The sequence below is a fragment of the Diceros bicornis genome, chromosome 10 (assembly GCF_020826845.1).
Source record: "Diceros bicornis minor isolate mBicDic1 chromosome 10, mDicBic1.mat.cur, whole genome shotgun sequence".
NCBI classification, from domain to species: Eukaryota; Metazoa; Chordata; class Mammalia; order Perissodactyla; family Rhinocerotidae; genus Diceros; species Diceros bicornis.
The window spans coordinates 50,902,780-50,915,508 of record NC_080749.1 but is presented as its reverse complement, the minus strand read 5'-3'; the positions used below and the strand labels follow the sequence as shown (position 1 = coordinate 50,915,508).

The following is a 12,729-nucleotide window of genomic DNA, read 5'->3' as shown; positions in this document are numbered from 1 at the left end:
TGTTAAATAGATTTTAGACTTGTAAAAAATTGTCAGTGAGGTGGTTGTTTGTTTGAATAATGGTATTTGAACCATAAAAAGTAGGTTTCTATAAATTTTCCTCCCCAATCAGAAAAGTGTTTAAATCTATGGATAAAAAGAAAAGTTAAATAAAATGCTTACATACTTTATAGATGTGTACAGCACTCAGAAATTCTTGCTCACTGATTTTCCTGTTTCGCATTGAAAACATGGAATTCTTCTGTGACGATCTGAAGTTAAACCGCCAGTTGCCACTGACTTGCTGTTACCTTACAAGGTTTCTGGGAGAGAGTTTGGGTTTACCCCTGTGAAATAGGGAAGCATTCTTGTCTATTTCTCAAGTATTGCTGGATAAATAGTGGAAAGTTTGCAAAGATTTAAGGATTTACTTTCACTTTTGTTTACTTAATTTGTGCTGGTTTCATTGGGTATAGTTCATCTGAGGGAAAATTATAACATCCAAATATATGATATTAACACATGAATTCAAAGTAACCATAGCTATATAAGCTCTGTTGAAATGCTCTGGTGATTCTTTGATAAAGAGACGGATAAATTTTATTATTTAATCTGTAATTATATGAACGTTAGAAATGCAGGAAACAGAATTTTATTTTGACTCAGGGACTTATATTCTACTCAAGAGTTGTGCATCCTCTTTTTTGTCGTCATATCCACTAATCAGACAAATATTAAAATCTCTACCGCAATGTTGGAGAAGACCCTATATCATTTTATATTTTAATATTAAATTTGTCATAGTCATTATTATAAACCTACCATTGATCCAAAATCATTTCCTGTGAATCTAGGAATTATATAAAAGGGATTATGAATTGCATTCACAAGCCCATTTCCCCCATGCTTTTCTCTTAGCAACCAGGCCTTCTGGTATGTGCCACCCAGATGAATTTCAGTGCCAAGCAGATGGTACCTGCATCCCAGGGATCTGGGAGTGTGACGGGCACCGAGACTGCATCTCAGGATCTGATGAGCACCAGGGCTGTTCCCCCAGGACCTGTTCTCCATCTCATTTCCTCTGTGACAACGGAAACTGCATCCACAAAGAGTGGCTCTGTGATGGGGACAATGACTGCCGGGATATGAGTGATGAGAAGGACTGTCCTACTCAGGCCTTTCACTGTCCTGTTTGGCAATGGCAGTGCCCTGGACATAGCATCTGTGTGAATCTGAGTGCAGTGTGTAATGGCATTTCTGACTGCCCCAATGGGACAGATGAGTCCCCACTTTGCAGTAAGTTTCCTGACCACAGTTTAGTGGCCATAAATTCATTCTGAGCAGTGGCCTACTGTGCATCACCATTGTCACAGTCACCATGTAGCTTTTGAGGAAGGGATTTCAGTTCCTCTCTGAGTTAAAATCTGTGTAGGGATAATCATCATGGAATTCAAATAAATCATCACTGGATAATATTTCTCATTAAATCCTTTGCACTTGGTTCTGTGTTTTTACTTCTTTTTATATCTTTATTTAGAAAAGTAAGACTAAATGAGGCTGTTAGATTGTCAAATTAAATTTGGTTCTGTTTGTAATGTGCTCATAAGTTTTTCTGACTTTAATATTTTCTAATTTCAATCAGAACTTGCCACCAAACAAATGAAGTCCGGGGATTTGTGTTTGCTGTGATTAAAATCCTGTGATTGGCATGTAATCCTAATTACTGTCCTTTCTTTCTTTCCTTTTTAATCAATGCTCGCTCTCAGATGAACCCCAGCCAGGTATGATTGCAAAGTATTTTAGATTCTTATGATTTTATATGTGTTGTGTTTGTGCTGAAAATGTCCTAATCATTTTGACTTCCTTCCCCTTCTAGTGCATGTTTCGTATCATGAGTCTTATAAATAAGTTAGAGTAAACATAGAAATAGACGGCATTTGCATCCTCAGGCACATGAGCTGGCATTGCCGTTTTGGCCCTGAAAGTGAGGAATAATAGCATGTTAGTGGATCTGTGCCCTCTCATGTTCCAATTGCCTTTCCCCTTCCATTTATTTACTTTCATAGACCTTCCAGCCCTTGCTCTTAAATGTCAAAGTCTTATCTTTCATTTCTGTATAGGTAGAAGAATGACAGGAAGCAAGTGGGAAGTAATTTAGGTCTCTTTGCGTGCTTTATCAAGGACAATTGTGTTTCTTGGTGTCAACAATATTTCCCCAAGTTTCTCTCATTGCACTAAATAGAGTTATAATAGAGGATTGTAGCGAAAAAAGTGGTCTAAGTCCAGTGGATGTGAAGGCTAGTAAATCCTCAGGCAAATCAGCAGACGCTGACCAGCCTGTAGAGCTCATCCAAGTGGATGCTGCTCTTAGCTCTTACCCGGTATTATGTTGAAGGTGGCCCGAGACTGTATGATAAATATTACAACAGAGTGAACCAAAAAAGCAAAGATTCCTGACTTTTCCCCTTTGTGATTCTCTTCCTTTATTCTAGACCAGGAGAGCTGCTCAGATTCCAATGCTGGTTGTACTCACCAGTGTATTCAAGGGCCCTTTGGGGCTCAATGCCTATGTCCATTGGGATACCTGCTTGCCAATGATTCTAAGACCTGTGAAGACATAGATGAATGTAATATTCCAGGCTATTGTAGCCAGCACTGTTACAATATGAGAGGTTCTTTCCGGTGCTGGTGTGATAAAGAATACATGTTAGACACTGATGGGAGGACCTGCAAAGTTACAGGTAATGACTGAACTTGAAAGTGAATTAATTCCAGCCAGTTTAACAAAACACCCCAGAGCTTAAGATCAAATGTCGCATGTAGTCATTTGATAATGTTGATTAAGAGTCAAATGGACTCAAATCCTGGATAGGTTATGTAAGCTCCTCAAACCTCAGTTTCTTGTGAGGATTACATGAGTTAATACATGTAAAGATCTTAGTGTATTTTGGAAAATAGATGTGAAAACATACAGGCAGAAGATGATTTTTTAAGTTATTTAAGATGATATCAAAATAGTTTTTATATTATTTAAAAATTATTTCTGTATTATGTTTAAGCATCATTGTATAATGTTTAATGAATTCAATTCAATATTAATTAAGTTTCTGCTATGTGAAAGTGATTATACTGTGTATGAGGATATTGATTTAGCTGCTTTAAAAGTGACCAAATAAAGCAGGCTAAAGCAAAATAGACAGTTGCTTTCTTTCTCAAGTAGGGGTCTGGATGGTAGATGGTTCAGGGGTAAAGCTGGTCTGTTGTCCTCATTGTGTCCTTACATCTAGGGATCCAATGGTATTGCTCCAGTCTTTGCCCTCTCTCAGAAAGTAGAGAAGGGAAAGAAGTGGAGAACAAGCTTCCTTTTAAATGGGACCTGGAATTTGATACATCATTTCTACTTAGATCGTATTGGTCAGAATTTAGTCATACGGGTACCTGAAACTGAAAAAGAGGCAGAGAAATGTCTTCAGCTGGGTGGCTGTGTGTCAAGCTAAAACTTGGCATGATTTTTCTTTTCTTTTCTTTTTTTTGGCATGATTTATTACTAAAAAGGAAGAAGAGGAAAGGAGATACTGGGAGACAATTAGAAGTCTCTGCCATATCTGAATGCCTTGGGGAAAAGAAAAATGTTTAAGACATGATTTCTGCTATAAAGACATCTACAATCTAGGAAGGAAGATAGGCGAAAGTACAAAAGTAACTATAGTAAGAGGAAAAATGCGAGTATAGTTCACTCCAGATTAATATTTAGACAAACACCGAAGTATAATTCAAGGAAGAAAGGTATTTTAGAAAGAGCTTATTTTAAATACTCATGAAAATACTCATGAAAATCAGCTAACTATTATGGTTAAGAAAGAAATGATTAACATCATTCTTATGGGGATTTTTGTTTGTTTTTCCCATTACTATAGTTTGGAATTACGTCTTCCTTCTGTTATCAGAAAATATGACATCAAATATTTAAGAGACTCTTTCACTGTGCTTTCTCTCCAAATCATTGACATTTTTGCATTTTCTTCTTGGACAGGACCTGAGAGTCTGCTGCTACTTGTGGCAAGTCAAAACCAAATTGTTGTTGACAACATCACCTCCCAGTTCCACACTATCTATTCACTTGTCCGGGAGGGTTCTCACATTGTAGCTATTGATTTTGATTCAATCAGTGGTCGTGTCTTTTGGTCTGACGGAACTCAGGGCAAAATCTGGAGTGCATTTCAAAATGGAACAGACAGAAAAGTAGTAAGTACATTTCTACTGACCTCTGGCCTGACTTCTCCTGTCTTGGGCCTATTTACTATTTTTCACCAGTGAACGAAGGCCCTATCTCATCATGGGTGTCTCTCGTATTCCCCTCTGGGCCACATTGCACCCAAGAGGCCTGGACATCCATAACTCCTAATCTATGAGTGTTTTAGATAAGAATGTGGCCTCTGAAGGCAGATCCATGATTCTGAATTCCAGGTTTCATGATGCAGAAACTTCACAAAGTCTCTGAGGTACCTCTTGCAATTTTTTTTTCTGGTGGATGAGAGCAGAAGAAAATGCCGGGGAGTTAAGGAGTAGCTTTTCTTTGCTTTAATTTATTTATATTTCTCAATCTATCTCCCACAGTCAGTTTCTTGACTTTGGTGGTTATGTTTCCTCTGCCCCTTAGAATTTTATTTTGTAATTGTTGGTGCTTAATCAATAAAGATATTACTTTTGGCATGTGAACATTATAAATTTTCATAGAGTTGCCAACTTAACAAATGGATAAAGCTTTTATTTAATTGCAGGAGCTTTGGGCTGGCCCACTATGGGCTGGCCCCGTGGCTTAGTGGTTAAGTGCGTGCGCTCTGCTGCTGGCGGCCCGGGTTCGGATCCCAGGCGCGCACCGACGCACCACTTCTCCGGCCATGCTGAGGCCGTGTCCCACATACAGCAACTAGAAGGATGTGCAGCTATGACATACAACTATCTACTGGGGCTTTGGGGGAAAAAATATAAATAAAATTAATAATTGCAGGAGCTTTGAAACCAAAATGAAACTACACACTAATCCAATAGTAGAGTTATCCTAGAGTATTCAATTTTACAAAATCACGTATATTTTTCCTAGAAAACTCTAGTGTTGATTTGGTGGTTAGCTACATGGGAAGACAAAATTTTCTAATCTTCACAAGCAATCATAGGACAAGTTAGATGCCTTATTCCAGATTTTCATATAATTTCCGTATTTGCATTCATTTATTCCCTTTAGAATTCACTCTTTATTCACTTTTGTCTTTAGGTTCTTGACAGTGGTGTCACCATGACTGAAAGTATTGTGGTAGATTGGGTAGGTCGCAATCTTTACTGGACAAACTATGCTCTGGAAACAATTGAAGTCTGTAAACTGGATGGGAGCCACAGGACTGTGCTGATTAGTGAAAACGTGACAAATCCAAGGGGACTAGCATTAGATCCCAGAATTAAGTAAGACTTTTTTTAATGATGTTGCCTTGACATGGTTATAATGAGGGAAAAATAACAGTAACAGTGATGTGATATGCTGATATGCATATCACAAAATTTGAAATGATCCTTTGTTTAAATATCTCTATAAAAATATAGATATATCCTTATCCAACAGGTTGTTGCTATCCTTCCTTTATCTGAATAGTGTTCTTCATAAAGTACACAAGAGCAATTGATTTTTCATTTTGTTTTAAGACCACATGTATTTATTAGCTTGGCAATGAACTATTGAAATGATTGTTGTAGAATTACATAATTAAGTTCCTAATGAATGTATACGGTAATATTCCATAGATGGGCCAGTTTGCTGTAGCTTTTATACCTCATGGTTATACAACAAAGTCAGATTTCCCTGCTTCAATTTCATGCTGTTTACTAAAGCTCCCTTTTACATCATATAAGGAAGAAAATTTTTGCCTGCTGGTCCTAAAGGGAAGAAAGAGAAATTCTCCCATGTACTTAGAAAGCTTTGATGGCTTCCTTCCTTGCATTTATTTAGATTCTCTTAGATTCTTGCCTACAGGATGGTGAGTTAGGCAAATTATGTTCAATGTAATGCAGACTTCTTAGATATTGTAGAGTATTACACACCAGTGAAATTTCTGAAGAATCTCTGATGATGAATAAATTGACTGTCTTATCTTAAACATGAAGCGTAGACAAACAAGGACAGATGGATTTTTCTAGATTGACTCTTGTGGATTGTACAGAAACATGAATTTGCATTAATACATTTCAGTGTCATAATGTACTGCATGTTTTATGAACATTGTAAAAACACCCAGATGGCTTATGATTGCATTATGATTATAGTTTGATTTTGTGACACACAGAGGAAATAATGGGCTCTGTGCATATATTCTGAACTGGAGATGATTTATCTTAAGCAGAGCATAAACATGATGTCCTGTTACTTAAAATGACAGTTATTTTCCATACTGAAATATGTCCCCTCCACTTGCTAACTAGTTTCTTTTTACAGTGAACACCTGATGTTCTGGTCTGACTGGGGCCATCACCCTCGCATTGAGCGAGCCAGCATGGATGGCAGTCTGCGCACTGTCATTGTCCAGGACAAGATTTTCTGGCCCAATGGCTTAACTATTGACTACCCCAACAGACTGCTCTACTTCATGGATGCCTATCTTGATTATATAGACTTTTGTGATTATGATGGGCACCATCGGAGGCAGGTGATAGCCAGTGATTTGGTAAGTTGGTAGTGAGGAAAACTAAACTAAAACCACAATAGTGGCTTAGTAAAAAGCAGAGTAACAAGAAAACTAAGGAATTAATTTTTGTGTCACAGACATTACAAGGTTAATCCATGAGATATCAATAGGAGTGAGGGACAATCCATGTTTTATTACTAACAAAAAGTAAATATTTTTATTCTAGTTCTTGAGCAGATTGTACTATGTCCAGGAAGGATTAATAACTTGTGTGATTTAGTTGATCTGTACATGCTAATCTGTTGCTTCTATATTCTTGAAAAGTGTGTTAAGCAAAAATCAACAATTTATTTATATTTATATTTCTCAGTTAAATCGTAGCCTGCTATATATTTTGTATTTTTATTCAGGAAATTCTGTTGAATTTATTTTCACAAGTTAAATGGGAAAATACAGAAAATATATATTGTTACCAAAGAGCTGTTACTGACTTCTATTTAAGAATTGCTTATAGTTCTGTGACTTGAAGAGACTCTGGGAGGGCTTGCCTACCTTCAGGAAATGGGCATCTAAGCTCTATTAGATTTACGTGAGTCAATGAGTGGCAGAACAAGATGGCGGAAGTAGCCCTGGATAAGGAGTGGTGATAATGGGGTGAGGGCTAGGGCTTGGGAGTAGGGGATAAGGAACCTGTAACAAGATAGGTGGTCCAGATAAGTCACCTTCCTTTCTGTGTTTCAGTTTTGCTTTCATTTGTAAAATGGATGCCCAAGTTTAATTGCCTGAGTAAAAAGGAAGACTAAATGACATGTGTATGTGAAAGTATTTTGAGTGGTAGAGTGGGATATAGGTCAAGCAGTATATTTTTTGTGTGTCTCTTAAACAATGACTTCCCTATGTCTTTATTAAATAATTAAATGCTAAAGAAAACTTCTCCTTGGGCAGATATCCTTTTCTGCTTTGTTCACCTTGGCTTTTGTTTCTGGGCGAGGTCTCATTGTTCTCTTCTGCTTCACAGATTGTGCGGCATCCCTATGCCCTAACTCTCTTTGAAGATTCCGTGTACTGGACTGACTATACTACTCATCAGGTTATTCAAGCCAACAAGTGGCATGGGGGGAACCAGTCAGTCGTAATGTACAACGTTCACCGACCCCTTGGGATTGTTGCAGTTCATCCTGTGAAACAACCAAGTAGTAAGTGATACAGAGAGTCATCCTGCTTGGGAATAGCTTGGAAAACACTTATTCTGGGAAGGCTAAATGCACACTGTTGCAGCCCCATTTATTTGGGCAATAAATGTTCCTTTCCTCTTTACTAACCATCCCAGTGCTAACGTTTCCATTACTTTTATTTACCATGGAAAATTCAAACCTTGTATGTAACAACAACAGACCTTAATTGTGTCATTTTATTCAGCAGTTGGCTACTGCCTCTGTGACCTTTCTCTGAGTCTCAGTTTCCTCAGCTGACAAATATACCATAGACCGATAGTCCTTTGTCGGTGCTCTGCTGTGGCCACCCTGGGTCATCTTAGAGTGTATGGTGTGGGTGGCTAGGTGGTTTAAAAATTTGGCCTTGGTAGTGTTCTTTCTGGGGGAGGGGGAAATAAGTCACTTAGTCTTCTCTCCTCAAAACTCTGTAGTGGTTTCTCATCACACCTCAGAATCTGCCCCTGCTGTCTCCTTGGTGTCTTCTCCCACTTACCCTTTCCACATTGGACTTCATTATGGTCCAGAAGCACACCAGGCTACTTCTCACCTCTGAACTTTTGCACTAGCTCTTCCCTTTGCCTGGGACGTCCCTCCTCCATGTCTGCATGAGTTGCTCCTTTATGTCATTTTGGATTCTGCTCAAATGCTCCTTGGTGGCCCTTGACTACTCTGTCTAAAATAGCTTTCACCTCTCATAATTTACCCTCACATTCTGAAATCACACAATTTATGAGTTTAGTTCTATCTCCTTTTGTTAGAATATCTGCCCCATGTATACAATATTCTCAGTGCTTAGAATGGTGTTTGGTACATAATGAAGGCTTAACATTTTTTGAGTGAATGAGTGGATTAATGAATCTAACAAGGTATAAGTAATAAGAACATATAAGATCTAGAAAACATCCTGTCAACTTGGGATACACACAGAATCCTTTTTTTCAAGCAGCAGAGACATACAAAGTTGTCATCAATAGCAAAATAAAAGATTGTTATCTAACCAAAACTTGGACACCAGTGGGTAAATATCAAGGTCACATAGGGAACACACACCTTGGTTTCATTTAATGTAGAAAGATCTCTTTTAGGTCAGGCAAGGAGACACATATTATTTAGCATCATATTTCTATTACTAAGCTCCAGATTACTCAGTGGCTGTTTGTTCATAATCCGGTTGTAGACCGGATTAATCTGTGACCTTGGGCAAGTCATTCCTCCCTCTTATGCCTTTTATGAATTTTATGTTGAAAGCATGATGCTAGGGAAGGGTAAAGTAGTTTAGGAAAAAAACCAAACCAACAGAGGTAACTTAACATACTGTGTCTCCAAATACTGGGGACCTCTGGGAGGACAATAACAGCATGACTATGCATGTTCAAAATTTATTTGTTTATTTAAATTGAGATGTAATTGACGTATAACATTGTATTAGTTTTAGGTGTACAACATAATGATTTGATATATGTGTATATTGTGAAATGATTACCACAATAAGTTTGGTGAACATCCATCACCACAGACAGTTAGAAATTTGTGTGTGTGTGATGGGAACTTTTAAGATCTACTGTCTTAGCAACTTTCAAATATACAAACAATACAGTATCGTTAACTAAAGTCACTATGCTATACATTCCAACCCCAGGACTTATTAATTTTGTAATTGAAAGTTTGTACCTTTTGACTACCTTTACCCATTTTACCCATCCTTCAGCCTCTGCCAGCCACCAATCTATTCTCTCTATGAATTCATTTTTTTTTTTTAGTTTCCACATATAAGTGAGATCATATTGTATTTGTCCTTCTCTGACTGACTTATTTCACTTAGCATGGTGCCCTCAAGGTCCATCTGTGTTGCAAATGGCAGGAATTCCTTCTTTTTTATGCATGAATAATATTCCATTGTGTGTGTGTGTATATGTGTGTGTGTGCGTGTGTGTGTGTATATATATATATTTACCACCTTTTGTTTATGTGTTTATTCTGTGCACTTTAACACGGGAAGTTGTCGATTTACGAATGTTTTCTTGTCTTTCTATTACAGGTACAAATTCATGTGCCTTTGCTGCCTGCAGCCATCTATGTCTGCTTTCCTCAGAGAGGCCACAGTTTTACTCCTGTGTTTGTCCTTCAGGATGGAGTCTCTCTCAGGATTCTGTGACTTGCGTGAGAGGTACAGTATGCCCTTTTTTTAAAAATTTTTTTTATTTTTTAATTTTTTTTGTGAGGAAGATCAGCTCTGAGCTAACATCCATGCTAATCCTCCTCTTTTTGCTGAGGAAGACCGGCTCTGAGCTAACATCTATTGCCAACCCTCCTCCTTTTTTTTTCCCCAAAGCCCCAGTAGATAGTTGTATGTCACAGTTGCACATCCTTCTAGTTGCTGTATGTGGGACGTGGCCTCAGCATGGCCGGAGAAGCGGTGCGTCCGTGCGCGCCCGGGATCCGAACCCAGGCCACCAGTAGCGGAGCGCACACACTTAACCGCTAAGCTACGGGGCCGGCCCACAGTATGCCCTTTAACTGTGCCCTGAAGGTGGAGCTTGCCATAGTTTGTGAAAAGCAGTGTAAACTCTAAACCACTTGCTGACTGAGTGTGTGCTGTGTTCCCTTTGATTCAGCAGGTGTCTGTGGAGTGCATGCTCTATGGGGTGATTTAACTGAGCTCTTTAGTTATAATATGGTTTCTGTATATGGAGCTAATATTATGTGTGCATGTGATTCAACAATCTTTAACCTCACATTTTCCATTACTTGGTTATAGTTAGACAAACTATGATAATGGGATGTTTCAAATTTTGCACATAAGGAGTAAAAATTCTTGACCTTAGTATATGGCTTCATTTATCAGGTTCCTTATCTCATTTTTATTCTCGTAACCAGTAGTCAATGATGAGTGTTCTAGCTTGGGTCTTCTGACTCCAATTTCAGTACCTTTACTGTTTTGATACTTTAAAAATGAAAGTTTTCTCTGTATGAAATATTATAAGTGATTATCTGAACAATTTAATCTTCATCCTAGATATTTTACTGGGTTGATTGAAGAGTATGTAGAGAGTTATAGTAAGTACTTTAGGGAGTAAGAAAGAAAGGAAAAGATGTAGTCAATCCACAAAAGAGATTTCTTCTGGAGTATGTACTTGATGTATAATAAACTCTTTAAAAATGACTCGCCTTGGCTTAAAAATCTAAAGAGTTATTCTAAACTCAAGTTTCTTTCATTTCTCAGTGAAGAGGAGTAAATATGTTTTGATACTGATAAAAATTGCTGTCAACAAGTTAAAATTAAATGTTTAATGATAAAAAATTCCTAAATTAAGAGAAAGTAGAGTCCTGATCTAGAGGGAAATTTAGTTTTGAAATGGGAAATATATACTGAATCCAGGAAATTTATAGTGTTTACAGATTATGTAGATGTAGATTTACTGAAAATTTAATTCTATCAGTATGTAATATTTTGCAATGATACTTTCGTGATGAAAGATTTTAATTATTGGTAATGCTTGCAAAGGGATTGGCATTTACCATTTTTCTTGAGATTTATTATGCACCTAATCCTTGTTGACATTGTTTAATTTAGTGTATCCTCAGAGTCTTTCAGTAGACGATTAAACTGGGCTATAGACATTTAGGATACAAAGCCTTCTTTCACCACACAAAGATTGTTCAACTGTGCATTGGGGATTGGTGTAATCAATATTACTATCTGATGGTGACTGATAAGCACTTTTTATTGTTTCACAAATAATTCCACTAGTGGTTTTTCCATGGGCTGACTTTCCTGAGGTGGAACTTTTACAGTATTTCCCAATTGGTTTCTGAGCATCAGTTGGGTAACTGAGTGCCAGTATATATTAACTAAAAAAAGTTACACATTTTTTTTTAACAAGAAGCTTAGAAGACTTGTTAAGATTTTTAGATGAAAACATTTTACTTGATTTACGTGTTCAATAACCTTTAAAATAGTGTTTACTAAGTGTCTGGAATATCTTTGGAAGGGCGTATATGATAAAGGTAAGTGAAAAAGCTGATACTGTCTGATGTTGGCCATGTAAAAACATGCATTAAAAAAGTCTGGAAGAAGTGGTTACAGTTGAGTAGGGGAATTATAGGATATTTCTATTTTTCCTAATTTTATATTATAAAATTTTAAAGTGAGAGCTTTCTCTATATGAAATAGTTTTTTTCTTTAGAAAATGTTCCCCACAATGCCAAAAACAAATAAATAAACACACTAAACTCAAAACAAAACATCTTCCCAGCACCCCCTAGAATAAACAGCCTCAAATCCAAAATAGCTTTCTGACTCAGTCTGAGGGACACAAGGCAATGTCTTCAGTGATTATGTGCAAAATAAGAAGAAAACACTCCTTGCCCATACTCTTGGAAAGTTTGCGCTGCTGAGCAGTTTGTCCAAGGTCTACCTTAAGGAGGACCTAGGTTTGGGAGTCCTAAATGTTGCCCTTTAATTACAACATAAATTTTCCATTCCTGACTGTCATCTCTTTACTTTTCTGCTCAGCTAACACTAATCTTAGTGGGATCATGACATGAAAAATAAAAATGAAGTAATGATCTTTCATTTCAAAAGACTGAGACATACTGACCTAGGACAGCTTAACTATCACCTCCCCCTGAACTTTCCATCAAACTGTGGGTGCTTCTGTGCCTATTCCTTCATGGCTATTATCGTCGGGCATCCTAAGGGCCCATATACTTTGTCTTGACCTCTATACTCCTTGAGGATAAAGCCTCCACCTGATTTGTTGATGTGTGCTTATTGCCTGTGAAACACGTGGCGCTCAGTTAATGCTGAGTGAATGACAAGTCCTGCAATATCCTTTTTTACTCCTTCTCTAGTCCTGTGT

General features: G+C 37.5%; 1 protein-coding gene across 2 annotated transcripts in view; it reads left to right on the top strand.

Moving 5' to 3' along the window:
* The window catches only part of LRP2 (LDL receptor related protein 2), a 203,622-nt gene that overhangs the window by 99,742 nt on the left and 91,151 nt on the right, over positions 1 to 12,729 (top strand). For both annotated transcript variants that reach the window (XM_058549201.1, XM_058549200.1), the window contains 7 exons: positions 898 to 1,275; positions 2,472 to 2,720; positions 4,013 to 4,224; positions 5,255 to 5,439; positions 6,464 to 6,692; positions 7,672 to 7,849; positions 9,906 to 10,034. In XM_058549201.1, the coding sequence (XP_058405184.1) occupies positions 898 to 1,275; positions 2,472 to 2,720; positions 4,013 to 4,224; positions 5,255 to 5,439; positions 6,464 to 6,692; positions 7,672 to 7,849; positions 9,906 to 10,034 (1,560 nt within the window). The remainder of the gene's footprint in view (positions 1 to 897; positions 1,276 to 2,471; positions 2,721 to 4,012; positions 4,225 to 5,254; positions 5,440 to 6,463; positions 6,693 to 7,671; positions 7,850 to 9,905; positions 10,035 to 12,729) is intronic.